Here is a 15,823-nt window from a genome sequence, read left to right on the forward strand (position 1 = left end):
AGTAAAGTATCTGATTTGCATGTTATCAGATGTACAAGTCCAACAACCACAGCTACAGAGATACTGCAAGTTAAATAGTAACAGTTAGCCTCAGTAATGTCATTTTGGTTAGGAAAAACTTGAGAGTGCAGCTGAATGAATTTATTCCAATTTGAATACAACTCCCATATGTGTATACCAGTCTGGAGAAAGTGGCGCTGACACGTCAGTGCCAAAGCTTTCAAACTGGAAATTCAACATATCAGCTCAGAGGCAATTCCAATAAAAGTTCTCTACAACATAACCTAATGTCTAAAGCTAGCTATTTCTATTCTTTCAAAGAAAGAGGCAGTAATTTTCTGGATGCATTCCAAGATATTTTGTTAACAATAAAGAGTGTTTTCTTAAGGAAAAGGGAAAAAAAGAGTGGGGGAGAATAGGGCAAGTATTACTCAACTATTTAGTCTAAAATTTGAAAATCAAAAGGATCTTCTGACAGATTGATATCAACTCTAATAGAAAACACACTTGTCCTGGGAAAACTCTTCTACATAAGCCTCAAGTCTGATAGCTTAAACAATTATCTACAATTTGGAATTAATTTTTTATGCCCACATCAATGTGTATTTTTGAAATGCCCAAGGCATAGATAATTCTATTAAGAGAAAAAACAGAAATCCTAGGCTTAACAAAAACAGACTGAAAATTCAAGACTGCCATCTTGCAAAACATCTCATAAGTCCTACCTAATTAGGACTACTTTGTATGACAGGGACTATGAACTATCTAAAAGCAAAATGCTGAAAACCATTCAAAGAACAAAATCTCTGAAGTTCTGTTATTGTTCTGGGCTTAAAAGAGCTTTGGCAGAACTGAAGGGAAATGGAACTAGCAGTGACTACTCCAGTGCTAATAAGTATTTAGAAATGATGGGCCAGACCTTCATTTTGGGGAATGATTCCCCAGTGTGCTGGGCAGTCTGGCCTCAGCCCAGTCTCTGGTATAAATTATCACAGTTTCAGAGGAGCTTTGCTCATTTCCCCTAGGTGAGGATCCTTCCAACATCTACTATAATCTGGCAGTAACATGAATGTAGACTTGGACTTTAGATGCACAGTTTGCCTAAATCTGATGTAAGTTATTGCCCTGTCCATGCAATTCTTTACATGCACGTAGAAAGAGCCAGTGTTGTTATTCCTGATTTTAAAGGATCGTTGCCAGTAGCCCAGGAAGAACAGCCCCGTGGGCCTGCAAACGCCCCACCAGCGCGGCCCTGCTGCGGGAGGGATGCCGCGCTCCCGTCCGCATCCCGGRACCGGCAAACCCCTTGCGACTGGAAATAGCATTAACGCCGCGCTCCCAAACGATTCCCATTATCCCTCCGCGAACAAACAACAGCGCAGAGACAATAGGAATCCCTCTGCCAGCGCCCTCGTTCCCGCGGCCCGCCCTGCCTTCCCAGCGCCGCGGCCTCCCGGGCCGGGCCGGCAACCAGAGCCCGCGCCGGGGCCTGCGCTGCCCGCGCCCGCCCCTCCCGAGGCCTCCCGCGGGGCCCCGGGCAGGCGGCGGCGCCCGGGCCTCGGGCAGGGCGTCCCGGGCCTCGCCCCGAGGCTGCGGCCGGGAAAGGTCCCCGCCTCGGCCCCGGCCCCGGGCCCGCCGCCGCCACCGGGCCCGGCCGCGCCGCGGGGCGTGGGAGGGGGGCGTTGCTATGGCGACGCCCATCCCGGTGCGCCGCGCGTTGCCATGGCGCCCGCCCATGCCGGGGCGGGGCAACCGGGGTTTGGGGGGGGGGGGCCGCGCGGCCGGAAGTCAGGGGCCGTCGGAACTGCGCAAGGCCCCCGACCCCGGAAGTGCTTGTGCGCCGCCGCTGTCTCCTCCCGGTGCGGCGCGTGTGGTCGCGCGGTCCCGTCCGGTTTCCAGCCCCGCCCCGCCGCGAGGGCGGCCTCGGGCGCCACGATGGTGAAGCCACGCTACAAGGGCCGCAGCACGGTCAACCCGTCCCGCGCCAGCACCAACCCCGGTAGGTGCGGGGCTGGGGGGCCGCGCCGGGCCTGGTCGCGCCGGGCCGCGCCAGGCCGCACCGGGCCGGGCCTGACGCCGCCTTGTCTCCGCAGATCGCGTGGCGGGCGCGGGCGGACACAACATGCGGGACCGAGCCACCATCCGGCGCCTCAACATGTACCGGGAGAAGGAGCGGAGGTGAGCGCGGCGGGGCAGGGCCCCCTGCGGCGCCGCCCGGCGCCAGCTCCGAGCCGGTAGGAGGCCGTTTGTCCGCGACGCGGCTGACCGGCCCCGCGGTGTGACCGCGCGGCCCGCGCGCAACCGCTCCGCTCCGAGGCGCAGCGCGGCCGTCGGTGCCGCCACGTCTAGCCCGCGTTGCAGAGCGGACCCGCGTTGCCGACAGCTGTTCTGGCTTGACGAAGCGCTGTATTCCCGGTGATACCGTGAGCTAGGGAGCTCTATCTTGGACCCCGAACACACCAGCGATGTGTATCAGGGAATACAGCTGGGAAACACATGAAACAACAGCTGATATTATCTCACTGGAATGTCATGAAACCAAAAATGCCCAGTATTCGTTTGTTTAAAACTGCAACATAACTCAAAAATGCTAAGCTCTGAAATGTCTGAAAAACCTGAGTTCCATCTGGTTCTTTTAGTGAGAGACACCGGTTCAGTCCGCTTGAGAGTCTTTGGCTCTGGAGCAATTACCAGCTTATAAACATGCATCTCTGCCATGTTGTAGGTGCCGTGGGGTTTCTGAGGATGCTGGTTTAGATTAAGAGTTTCATTTTGTTTTGCCAGATTTCACTTTGTTTTGATAGAAGACTGGGAAGTACATATTTATTTAAAAAAAAAATCATAAATTTAAGCCAGGTCTCAACCTGGGAATTTATCTTATGATTCTTGTTATGCGCAAGCAGATGGGTACAGCTAATTTAAAGAGTTCCATATGAGTGCATGAGGAGTTTACTAGGAAATACTACTTTTTTACTCTTTGCACCCCAGTAAGCCATTCAYGGAGAAAAAATAAAGTCTTCATGATTTATACTTTGGTCAAGCTGGAGTGGGAYTTAGAGGTTTTATTGAATTTGGCTGCAAGTGCCATCTGATTTCCGAGATGGTTTGTAGGGAAATTAGAATAGTGTTTTTCTTTGTCCATCACATGGTAACTTTTATCCTTTGTCTTTCAGTGCTTTACATGCACTTTTGTGTCTCTAAGTAGATCTTATAAATATGCACAGTTGCTTGTACTTAATGTTTTGGGGTTGGGGGGCGGGGAGAACAGGGTTCAAAATATGAAAACTTCTAATGAGGTGCTTTTCAGAGGCATTGCTCCATGGTTTGGCACAGGGGAAAGGGAAAAAAAAAAAAAAGAAAAAAAGAAGTGTCAGCCTAGGATAATTCATGGTCTTCTAACTGAAGTGACAATGATAGGATACCTTCCAGTCTGACCTTGAGCCAATGAAGAGTGATTTCTTCCCATTGTAGTAATCAGTTCTTGTGGGAAGAAAGACTCACTGAGGCAGTATGTGTCAGTAGGTAATGCTCTTCTCGTCGGTATGGCTGTACTGCCAAACTTGCCACCTTAGTGCAAACACAAAGGCTTGGATGGACCTGGAGTGTATGGAAGCCGTGTTTTTACTCTTGGAAAGTGCCTTTTCCACCATCTAAGCCCGGACAGTGGTTGAAGTGGCAGACTGGGGTACTGGTTGCTAAGGGGGCTGTGGCACACTGGGTGAGAATAGTTCTGGCATGGTGACCTCATTCCAATGTAAGGACATATGCACTGGTTCACTCCATTTCTCCTGTTCCAGTGTTTACATTATTCCAGTTTGCAGGCAGTACTATTGCTGGTAACAATTGCAGGGGTACGTTTCTAGATTAATGGGGCTTTATGAATTTTTCTGGAGGGACTTCTGGTCTAGTGAACAAAATTTGCTAAAGGGATGGGTGCTGCCCTTGAGCGTTTACATGTGTTCTCATTTGTCACTTAGAAACAAACGTGGTAAAGTGATTAAGCCTCTACAGTATCAGTCAACAGTGGCACCAGGCACCGTTGCAAGAGTGGAACCAAATATTAAGTGGTTTGGTGAGTTTTTCGACTTTCAGACTTGACAAGCTTAAAGACTGTTGAACTCTGTGTGTTCTGAGGGTACATTTATATCAACATCTTGGTCTCAATGCTGTGTAGGACAGATACTGAAGGTGAGGGAGCCTCACTGTAGGCTGGGATATAGGATAATATAAGATGATGGGATACATAGTACATTTTGCATGTACTTATACTTTTGGTATTTGATTTCTGCATGCTGCTTTAAAGTGTGTTTGTTTTGTCCACTTTGGTTGTTCTTGTGAGTTTGGGTTTGCCCATATATTTGTATGTTGTGGCTTATGTCGCGTACAGTATGTATCCTCTATTTTTTTGTCACTGGTATTTTTGATTCCAGATGGAGCACTAACATTTTATTAGTGTACCCTTGATCTCTGAAGCAGTTACCACAGGGAGTAGTGCTGTGCAATATATATATTTTTTTACATGCAGGAAATACTCGTGTGATCAAGCAATCATCCCTACAGAAATTTCAAGAAGAGATGGAAACTGTCATGAAAGATCCTTACAGAGTGGTGATGAAGCAAAGCAAATTGCCAATGTCCCTCTTCCATGATCGGATCAAACCTCATGTGYGTGTTGTTCATCTATGTAGGGTGAAGGCTGGGTTATGAGCATGAGCTGTCGTGAATATTATTTATCTATGGAGATTATGCTGCATGTATTCAGTCTGGTGAAGCGCTCTTTGATATGCCTTACAAGCAGGGGGATGATTTAGGGCAAATCACTACCTTTTCTGGATGGGGAAGGATGTTCCTGAGCCTATCAGTTGGACAGCAAATGTAAAGGCAAAGAAACAGTGTATTACTTCCCTGTAGTTTGTGAGAAGATCTGCATTATTTATTAGGAATTCTCATTTTCTGTTAGGAAATTTACCTTCCAAAATTTTAAGGTTAGAGTGCCAGCTTAGGATGACTGCAGCAGCTTGCCACTTCATGTTCTAATGTTTCTAATAGCTCATGTCATACATAGGCCTTTTTTTGAGCTAGCTTCACCCTGCTAATGCTCTTGCGTGATGAATTTGAACTCCAGTATGTACTTTTTATCTTGAGTCAAAAATTCTTCTGCATGTGAACTTCATTGCAAGTAGATCAAGTTTAATACTAGGTTTCTTTTGTGATGTCTGAACTATTATTTTGGACTCTTGCTAGATGTTTTTCATATGGAAAATTTCCAGGTTTATGTAATAACATTTTTCCTTAATTTGGGTAACCTTTTTATCAGAGACTAAAATGTGCATTACAAAAACAAACAACTTCTTTTAGCTCAAATTATATGCACTTCCAAGAAAAGTTGGCATTCATTGCAGGCATTAAAACCTACAGTTTTGACTGTAATTATCCTTGACAAAAAATCTGTGAATTTGGCGAGATTTGTGCCTTGTTAGAAAAACAAGAAATGATCAAAGATAGCAGCTAAATTTTCATCATTGTAGCCTTAATTACATTTGATGATATTAACAGTGAAGGAACTGAAGCATGGTTCTTTGGCAAGCATGATGTGTTTTGTTGCTTATTAAATATCCACTTAGTTTCTCAGAGATTAAGTTGGAAAATTCAAACATTGTTACGAAAGTGCCTATAACTCTTGTCAGAGGTTGCGGAGTAGCACTGTACTAAGGTCTTGTACACTGCATGTCGTGAGAGATGGGGGAAAAAACAGTTTATTTGTGTTTTTTACCAACTTGTCTTTTGTTAGACCTCCAGAGTTCACATTCTTGACACAGAAACATTTGAAACAACATTTGGCCCGAAATCACAGAGGAAGAAACCAACTCTTTCTGCAAGTGATGTGCAGTCTCTGCTGGAGAATGCAGAAGCCTCGTCAGAATCTTATGATCAGGACAAGGACCGAGACCTCGTGATAGAAGACACTGGTGTAAGGTAAATAACTTCTCTTTGCTATTTATTGTTTACGTTTCTGAACAGCCTGCTTTATCTTTATTCAAAAAATGGGGGGAGGGGGGGAAGGCTTCTAGTACATCCATCAATGCTGTTAGCATATGAGGAGTAAGCAAGCAAAATTAGTTAAATTTGACTGGTATTTTATAATCTTGTTTTGTCCCTATATATTTAAGCAAATGGTTGTTTCTATGGGAACCTTCTGTCTTCATTAGTAATTCATCTACTCTTGCATGTCTGAATATCCCCAAACTCAGATTTTGCATCAGACAGGAAACCAGCTAATGTGTAGATATGACCCTCTAAAACAGTGTATGTTTGTAGAATCTTTCTGCAGATGGGTAGGTTTAAAAAAAAAAAAAAAAATCTCAAAAGCCAAATCTCAGCTCTCTATTATTTGGGCCTCATTTCCTGTGTCTGCAAATGGCTTTGGAGAAGATGACACTGTAACTCTGTTACTGTGGTTGCTGATGTCTCTGGTAATCCACTTCCAGGAATGAAGCGCAAGAAGAAATATTTAAGAAGGGACAGTCCAAAAGAATCTGGGGTGAGCTCTACAAGGTAAGCAACACTTATGATTTACAGCAGACATGCATCTACTTTTGTGCTTATTAAGTCACATGCTTCAGCACCATGCTGGAAACTTCACACAGCAATAATCAGAAAAGATCTGAAAACCCTTTACTGATAGGCCTTGCCTGTGTTAGGGAACCTTTGATACAACTGAATTTGTTGTTTTCAAAGTTGGCTAGAAGCATTAAGATTTTCTTCATGCAGAAATGTCCCAAGTATGTAACTTGCTTGCTGTTTTCCTATCAGTCTAACTGAACTGGCAAACTTGAAATAATACTTTTTTTTTTTTAATATTGGTCCTGTACTAAGATGGTACTACAACTAGAACAGAAAAAAAGAACAGCTGTAGAAGGGGATAGAGATTCTGCCTGACTGACTTCATTCTGGAGCTCTTGTCCCAATGTGATAAACATCCCCCAAAATATATAATCTAGAGAGAGACTGGCATAAGCCTCTCTAGGATTCTTGGGGCTTTACCACAAATAAACCAATCGGATGTCCTTAAGTTTCTTTAGGCTAAAAACATCTGGCAAGTTGACAGGGTTTTCTCTGGAAGACTCTGACCCTCGGTTCCCCTTGTGTCACCCCAACTACCAGAGGAATGGAGACAGAGAATGAATTAGGGTCTTAAGAGCACAGTTCGCATGCAGTCAGTAACTGTTAGATGTGAAATTGCTTGACTTTTTGCTCTGGATTTCTGAATGTAGCTTAAAACCTTCCCATTTAGATCTTGGAAGTGCTAGGAATGATGGAACAAAACAGATTTCAGTAAGACGCTGCCAAAAATGCAGGAAATAGCTGTGAAACAAATTCACTTGGCTTGAAGCAAGTCATAAAATGACAGCTCCCTGCTGTAGATGCTTAGTGGACTAACAGCAGGTTCCTACTTGTTTGTGCGTTTCATATTGATCCAGAAAACACTTTTTATATCGTGATCCTTTATGAAATGGCAGAAGTGAACTGCTGTAAAATGAATGGAAAACACTTTTTTGTCCACTAAAGTAATTAACTTACCCCTCTTGGTGCAGTTTTTACTTTCCCAAGTGCTACGAGCATCCTCCTAGTGCATAAGAACAAGTAAACGCTGTTAGCTGTCCAGTCTGGATTTGGGGGAGTGTAGCAGAAGAGAAAATGGGGGATCAGTGGATATTAGTCTGAGCTTCACTGGTCTGTGGATGAGTAACGGTTGTTCATCATGGATACAAGGTTTTTAGCTTAATGATGTCTTTTAGCAAATCACTAGTTTTCTTTCTGGAGGTGCAGATGCCTTACTCTCTGTAATGTCCTTTCCTTCTGTGTTATTTTTCAGGTGATAGACTCATCAGATGTTGTCGTGCAAGTTCTTGATGCCAGGGATCCCATGGGTACTCGCTCCCCACATGTGGAATCCTACCTTAAAAAGGAAAAACACTGGAAACATCTCATTTTTGTCCTGAACAAATGTGATCTTATTCCTACTTGGGCTACAGTAAGTTCTGTCCTGCCTGTTATGCCTTGGACTTCTTGTTCCTTCTGTAGCCTCTGTTCTAATTCTGTTGCCAGTCTCAGAGCATAATGTAACAGTGGGTCAATGCGAACTCTCCGCTTGCCTGCTATAAAAGTAACAATTACAATGTAAATCTGCCCAAGTTTGGCTCAGTCAAGCAGCAGTTGCCAGCCACAAATTCTCTACTTCCTCTGTCTGGATTTAACCATTCAGCTGATGTCTCCAGAGTATGCAAAATGTTAGTCCTTTTAAGATCCATATCCACCACAGCTGGTCTGTTTTATATTGTTAAGCTAATTAGTTTTAGCTAGCAGTGAAGGCGTTTGGGGGAAATTTTGTCTTTTATAAAAACAATAAGTGCCTTTAGCTGTTAGGTTGGTGAAATGCTTCAAAGGTTCTTACATAGTAATTTTCATAGGCAGTTGCATTTAGGATCCATGTGATGATCAGAATCCCTAACTCGGCTATGTTTTCCTCTTCAGAAGCGCTGGGTTGCTGTCCTCTCTCAGGAGTATCCAACACTTGCTTTTCATGCCAGTCTCACAAACCCTTTTGGCAAAGGAGCCTTCATACAGCTTTTAAGGCAGTTTGGAAAGGTACAGAACTTTGTGGTGTTGGTGGTGTGTGGCAGTTGTGGTTTTGTTTTTTTGGTTTTTTTCTTCTCCCCCCCCAGTGTTTTCTGTTAGTGAATGATTCCCTCTACAATGCTGCCTTCATTGGAGAGCAACTGGAAAATGTTCCTTGCTGAGAGATGTTCAAAATGTTTGTCAAACTGAGCAGATCTAGTAAGAGTTACTTTGACTACGAATCTCTGGTCTAGGTTTCTTATAGAAAGAGTATCCTGTTGGTGCCCCTAAGTAACGCTCAAATGTCTAAAACTGGTCTGAAATATGTCTCTTTCTTCATGTCTTGCATGTATTCTGTTAAGATATTTTTCCTTTTAAGTGTCTTCATTTTCTTGAGAGAGACACTTTGTTGCCTTGGTTAGATTTGCTGTCTTCAGCTTCTGTTTGTATTTTCTTGCTTTCTCAACCTAAATGGCTTCTAGCTTGAGGCACCCACAAGTGATTTTACAGCAACAAAGAATGCAAGGGGTTCGCTTTTCCCTTTTGAAATAGGGGTCAGCAAATATTTTCTTAAACACTTGGAGTTCTTCAATGACCTGTTAGTTATACCCTTACACATTTCTCCTAATAGAAGGGAGTTGATCTAATTTTTTTGATCTGGTATACTTTGAAGCTGCCTTTGTTTTCATTATAATGAGGACAATAACTGCTCAGTTGTAAGTTTTAGAACTTTAAGAGTAACTCTGCCTTTCTCTGAGTTATTAAAAAGATGTGTTATTTCTTAACAGTTGCACTCTGACAAGAAACAGATCAGTGTGGGTTTCATTGGTTATCCCAATGTTGGCAAAAGCTCAGTGATCAATACATTGCGGTCTAAGAAGGTCTGCAGTGTGGCCCCCATTGCAGGTGAAACAAAGGTAGGAAAAAATCCCTATATTTGAGATAAAAAATTAATTCTGGAAGTGCATTGCAGGAGGCAGAATTTATGTAAAAGTAGTTGATGTTGCTCAATGACGTTTTTAAGGCCAACACTTGAACTATACAGGCTATGAGACCCTGGATCTGAGGAATGGCTGACCATTGGGTGTTGCTCTGGAGCACTGCTACTGGAAACCTCCCTATGTCTGCCAATTTCCTGGTATCGTAGTGCTGCGATCTGAATGCTCAGCTCCCCTGAATCAGTGTCTATGCTTCTTAGAATCAAATGATTGGGTGTGTTTGTGCTGTCAGGCTCTGTTAGTGCTAGTTTTCCAACTGTGTTCTTCAAGAATGTGACAGTAAATAAGAAGGAAAAAGTTACAGAAACATTCTTTTATAGCCTGTTCCCTTTTCTTGTAAATGCAACTGAAGTTAAAGATCAGGGAAGAAGAAAAACTCTGAATATCAGAGTTTGTCAGGAATGTAATTTCCTCATCTTGGTCTTGTGAGCTAATATTTTGATACATTAGGTATAGCATTAGCTGATACAGAAGCACTAAGGTGCAATATATGTTGGTTAGCTAACAAATATGCTAAGGTTTATTATGTTTCTGAGTGTAATACCAAGTTCCTAAGATGACTCCTGTATGTTGTTAGCTCATGTTTAAAAAGCGGAACCAATGGCTATGAATGGAAGGAGGTAGCATGGAGACTATCGATCTTTCAGGTGTGGCAATACATTACCTTGATGCGGCGGATTTTTCTCATTGACTGCCCGGGTGTAGTTTATCCATCTGGAGACACAGAAACCGACATTGTACTGAAGGGAGTGGTATGTATCTGCGCTAAATGATGGGAAATCTTTATGGTTGTCAGTATGATGAGTTCAGAGAAACTAATACACACTTTTACCTTCAGAAGTAACAACTTTGGAATTATTATTTATTGCAAACTTTAGAAAGGGGATGTCTACTAGAGCAGAAATTGTCTTTATATAGCTCTCCAAGAGCCTGAGCAGTCTGTACGATTGTTCCTTTTTACACAGAGGGAAAGTTTAAGATTCATCATTAAGATGAATCAGGTTAACTGTCAGTATGAAGGAGAATGGCAGCACCTGAGCCTTATGTCATCTCCCTGAATTGCTTTCTGGTGCAGACACTGTCCTGCATTTGTGTAAAAAAGCATCTTCCCTTCCTAAACTTAAGTTATCTGAAAGAATGGTGGCAGTGATGAAAAAACCGAAACTGAACTTTCATCAGAGGCTTGCTTAAAGCATTTGAGCTTTTGTACAAAGATCCATGTTGATGTTTCAAAGGGTTAACTCTCTGCCATTCGTTTCTAGGTTCAAGTTGAAAAGATTAAGAGCCCTGAAGATCATATTAGTGCAGTGCTGGAAAGAGCGAAACCAGAGTACATCAGAAAGACATACAAAATTGATTTCTGGAAGGATACAGAAGACTTCCTTGAGAAGCTTGCTTCTAGGACTGGAAAACTGCTAAAGGTGAGACAACTTTCTGTATTTGCAGGTTGGAAGAGTATGTGGGCCATGTTCCACCACTGAACATGGGAACTATGAGGAAATACAGAGATGGTATGTTTGGCCCTGCAAATGTGGACAGAAATTATTATTAGGTTCTTTCAGGGTGGCGAGCCTGACATGCAAACGGTGAGCAAGATGGTTCTCAATGACTGGCAGAGGGGCAGAATTCCATTCTTTGTGAAGCCACCTGATGCAGAAGTAGGTCCCCAGGTGAGAATGTGATGCTAATGCCGATCCCTGTTCCTGAAATTATGGAGATCTATCTTTCTCTTGCATATTATTCAGTTTTCCTAATAGTATTTGCTGTTGTAACTTGGGYAGTGTACATCTCAAGCTCTGCTTTAATCTGGTGATTCAGGTGACGCTCGCTTGAATTTGGTAAATACATAGAGAGGACCAGGTAGCTGTGTTCTGCTTTACACTGAGCTGTCTTACAGTCATCTGACTAGCAGAAATGTGAGCAATTATCACAGCCTTCAGTGTGTTAGGCTTTTTCCAGAGAGATAAAATAGAAATTGTTCTCGTGAGGCTCTGTTGCTAGAGAATACTCTGTTTTGCAATAATATCAGACCCAAGTTTGCTATTGCATTTCATTCCATACAGCCTGATGTGCTGTGCAGTGACTGAATGGGAATTACTTTTATGATTATTCTGGAGTCATTAAAACTTCTTGATTTGTTTCTAACACTTGAGGGGGGAAAAAAGAGTCCAGTTTTTTTAAATTCCCTTTTTTACCATTGGCTGTCTTCCAGGGATGGTTTATATGTGCAGTCATACCCATATCCCTCTGACCCTTAATGTATTTTCTGGAATTATTTATAATGCTTTCATACCTTCTGTGCCTTCTTCCCCCCACCAAGGAATGAAGTTGAATAAGAACAGCTAGGATAGATAAAGGCTAGTACCATTTTGTAAGATTCTGCATTTGAAGGCACTGCTTGCTTACAAATCAACTTTCTGCCCTTTCTTCTTCCCATTCCCGGAGGCTGCTGCCATAAAAAATATGGCAGATCAAAGATAAAGGAGGGGTGATACAAAGTGTATATTTATGTAATAGAGAGATGGTGGGTCAGAATTTGTTTGTGGATAATATATCCATTACACTCTTTCTTGTAGCCTCCTGCGTTGGGAGTAGCAATGGCATCAAGCCAAGATAACAATGAGGAGGAAATCTCTGAGCCGGTAGCATCAAATGTGGAGCCAGCAGAAGAGAAAAACAATACAGACACTGAAATTAAGCAACTTATGTCACACGTCCGGCAGAACTTTGGGAGGATTAATGTAGCACCTCAGTTCTCAGAAGAAGACCTGGTTCCTGTAGATGTGTCAGGCTTTGATGAAACAGACAGCGATTCTTCTGCAGAGGAGGAGCAGGAAGAGGAGGAGGAGGAAAATGAGCAACATCAAGACTCTGCATTAGAGGAGGAATCACACTCAGCTGTACAAGATGCCCGGGAGAGCTCTAAGGCAGTTATTAAGGCTTTGGAGGAAAAGATTGCAAAATGCAAAAAATTCCTGGATAAAGCCAAAGCCAAGAGATTCTCAGCAATAAGGTATCTGATTCTGCTCAGTGACTCAAGTATTCCACAGGAAAAAATGGTTAATGTGGTTCTGCTGTAGTTGCACTCCATTCGTGACTTGCTAGACTGGTTTCTCTGTGTTAGGATTGCCACAACATCTCTAGTTTAGCTATTAATATTGGAAATTTGGCTAAGCAGCAGGGTTTTTTGTTTTTTTGAAATATTATTTAAGTAAGTTTTCTATTTGCCATCCTAACCAAAAATGTTCTTGCCTTTGGAAAGCTGCCTCTTAGGCTATGGTTTATAAACCTGTTGGTACTCTGGGTAGCAATAGTATTTCCTTGGATCTTTCTGATATTGAGTTCATTCTTGATTAATATCAAGGCTGGTGTTCTACTTGGAAATGCCACTTTGGTCTCCACGCATGTACGTGCGTATCCTAGCTGATACAGCAGGCTCAGTTTTGGCAAAGCTCACTCCTCGGCTTTGAGGACAAAGCTATCGAAGCTAAGTGTTATTTTGTCCCTTTGTGCACTGCACAAGTCCACTAACTACAGAGACAAGATGACTAGATTGTGTTTCCTAGGTGCAAAGGCGGTGGCTTTCCTGACAGGCTATTAGGGTGTGTTGGAGGCTGACCATTTCTAAGAGAGAGCTGCATTTTGAACTGTGACATTATTTCATTGCTTATTTTATCTCTTGTAGAATCCCTAAACAGCTGAGCGAAAAAGTATTTGCGAAATCTGAGCAGAAGTCTGAAGACCCCAAAGAAAATAAAGACAGAGGTAAACCAAAAAACCGTGATATATTCCAAATCTACATTTGGAAATCCCAAGAGCAAGAGAAGAGAGGGAGTTGAAGAGAGAGTTCATCAGTTCCTGACTCAAAGTTCTTTCCCTAAAGCTGTTTAAATCTGCCCATCAGCTAACCTAAGGGCTTCCTGGTGATCTTCCAGTAGCCTTTTCAGGAACACCTGTCTGTATAGTAAGATGATATGTTGCTCTGCCAGTGAATGAAGGTAAAGTGAAGGCAAACATTGAATTCCCAGCAGAATGGTGTTACTAGCAGATTGCAGTCTGAGCAGCTTCCGTTCCACATGGTGTAATGTTCCACAGAAGGCGGGGTGGAAGGGTTTTACAATGTTATAAAAGCATGGAGATACTTCAGGTGATGGATTTTACTGTGATGACTTTCAAGAGTCTGTGGTTTCAGTTTCCAAGTCTGATTAAAGGCAAAGTAATGTGGGAGAACCTTATTCTGACAGTACAAGAGTAAGAAACTTTTCTAGACTTGCACAGGGCTTTAAACAGCCTGCTGCTGAAGAGCAGCTTTCATAGTAATAAATAGTTGAGTGATTCTCCAGTAAGGAACATGCATGCTATTTTGGTAGCAGCTATTATAACGTGACCAAAGCAATGCTTTCCTGAAATAGACAGGATGGTGACACAGCCTCCAGTCTTAAGTTCTGCAAACAGAAGGGCGTTTTGGAAGATGCTAGAGTATGTGATCTGTGCTGTTTGTAGGCTGCACAGAGAAGAGAAGAAAAAGGAAAGCAGAAGAGGAGGAGGGTGAAGATGACCATTTGGGTAAACAGCCCTGCAAGAAACTTACATCCAAAGAAGTAAGTGTGATCTCTTGTAGTACAAAAAAAACAAGAGGAGGAGTAGAGCTAGCTTTCTTCTACATGAATTGCCTAATATCATTTAAGAGCTTTGAGACTTAGCACTGGTAGGAGGGAGAGAGGACAGGGCCTGTAGGTGAGGTAGGGCAAATGGGAAGACAGGATGGCCTGCTACTGACATGAGAGATGTGACAATAGTGTGTTCCAGCTGAGCATGTTTCCAAGGTAAATACAAGGGTCCAGTGGGTATCTATTACAGCGGGAGTGTTGAAATGGAGAATTCTTTCTACATAACTGTTCTTTCAGTCTTAGCTTGTCCACTGATGCTGGTAAGAAATAAGGGTGTAAATGCTGGGAGATTGGAGGATTTGGATCTAGATAGGCAAGAGTCAGTGGCTGTTCAAATCTGGCTACAAAGAAACCTGCTACTATTTCCTGTTCGTGTTAGTCAAGTCTGAACAATTCTCTTTGGTGCAACTTAAACACTAAGCCAGATAGTGTGCTTGTAGGACTCTGAAAGTAATTTGTAAGCATGCCTTGTACAGCAAGTTTCTCTTAGAGAATTGCTATGAACTGCTAAAACTGTCAAAGGGGAGGGGAAGACTGAAGTCTGTTCATGGTGTACACTCTGAAGAGTCCTATGTGACTGGACATCAGTTTGCGTCCTATATTTTGTTTATTACTTTTGAAAAGATGAAAGCGTATCCTCCTTTTTAACAATTTATTAGCTGGGGGGGAGATTCCATACAGATGCCCATATATTCACATGAATAATGTTTGGTATGAAATTATATCTTATTTCACTTAAAGTACTCAGAATGTACACTGAATGCCCATTGAAAGAATGCAAACAAATTCAGGCTATGGATAATGTGGATTTGCTAATGAGTTCTGTGTGTATTTGCAGAGGAGACGAGCTGAGAGGCAGCAGCGCTCCAAGAAAGTTGGAGTCCGGTATTACGAAACTCACAACGTGAAAAATAAGAATAAGAACAAGAAAAAAAGTGGCTTGGAGGGACAAAGATCAAAGCACAAGAAATACAAACATAAGCAATAACTGCTGGTTCTATTAAATTTTACATAAAACAGCTCTAGTATGCAGTGACTTTTTTTTTTAACATAAAACTTGTAGTTCCCATTCAAAGCCTGGTTTGATTTGTCTGTCTTGTTCCCAGGAGTAGCATCACCCTCTTGGTTTCTGAATCATCTGAAGTTCTTTATGCAAATAGAGATCATGGTATTTTCACATCACCATCTAAGGTCAACATACATTGCATTGCCAAAACAACCTGAGATATTCTTCAACAGACAGGGTAATGAGGCTGTCCAGATCTTCTTTTTCCTTCCCTGAAAAGTAGCTTTTATTGAATTGTTCATATGACTACAGAGAATCATCTTCCCAAGGTCTGCTTTGTATGTATATAACCAGCTAGTTATACAGGTACCTCAAGGAAAAATTAAATCTGTTTCAGTTGAGAAATGATGCTTGGAGTGGCATCATACCTCTTTGTTTCAGTCCTAATTATTAAGCACATAAAGGACTCTTAGTATTGCTCATCCTAGCTTACTACTATCTATTTTGACAAAGGCTTTTGATGTACAATC

At 42.5% G+C, this 15,823-nt stretch overlaps 1 protein-coding gene across 1 annotated transcript; it reads left to right on the forward strand.

Annotated features, from left to right (window-relative positions):
• Positions 1–1,799: 1,799 nt before the first annotated feature.
• GNL2 (G protein nucleolar 2) lies at positions 1,800–15,308 on the forward strand. Its single transcript, XM_026085922.1, has 16 exons — positions 1,800–1,999; positions 2,094–2,178; positions 3,978–4,072; positions 4,526–4,665; positions 5,792–5,976; positions 6,489–6,555; positions 7,877–8,035; positions 8,536–8,649; positions 9,408–9,536; positions 10,265–10,369; positions 10,880–11,038; positions 11,180–11,287; positions 12,194–12,630; positions 13,303–13,382; positions 14,121–14,218; positions 15,126–15,308. The coding sequence occupies exons 1-16, from the start codon at positions 1,936–1,938 to the stop codon at positions 15,273–15,275; spliced, it is 2,175 nt and encodes a 724-aa protein (XP_025941707.1). The 5' UTR covers positions 1,800–1,935; the 3' UTR covers positions 15,276–15,308.
• Positions 15,309–15,823: the final 515 nt, after the last annotated feature.

Source organism: Apteryx rowi, unplaced genomic scaffold, assembly GCF_003343035.1.
Source record: "Apteryx rowi isolate R43461 unplaced genomic scaffold, aptRow1 scaffold_68, whole genome shotgun sequence".
NCBI lineage: Eukaryota > Metazoa > Chordata > Aves > Apterygiformes > Apterygidae > Apteryx > Apteryx rowi.

Bases quoted from the DNA above. Each gene is read 5' to 3' on its own strand.
- GNL2 (XM_026085922.1), top strand. From the start codon at position 1,936: ATGGTGAAGCCACGCTACAAGGGCCGCAGCACGGTCAACCCGTCCCGC. The intron at 12,631-13,302 runs GTATCTGATTCT...TATCTCTTGTAG, and splicing joins AAGAGATTCTCAGCAATAAG to AATCCCTAAACAGCTGAGCG. The intron at 14,219-15,125 runs GTAAGTGTGATC...GTGTATTTGCAG, and splicing joins AGAAACTTACATCCAAAGAA to AGGAGACGAGCTGAGAGGCA.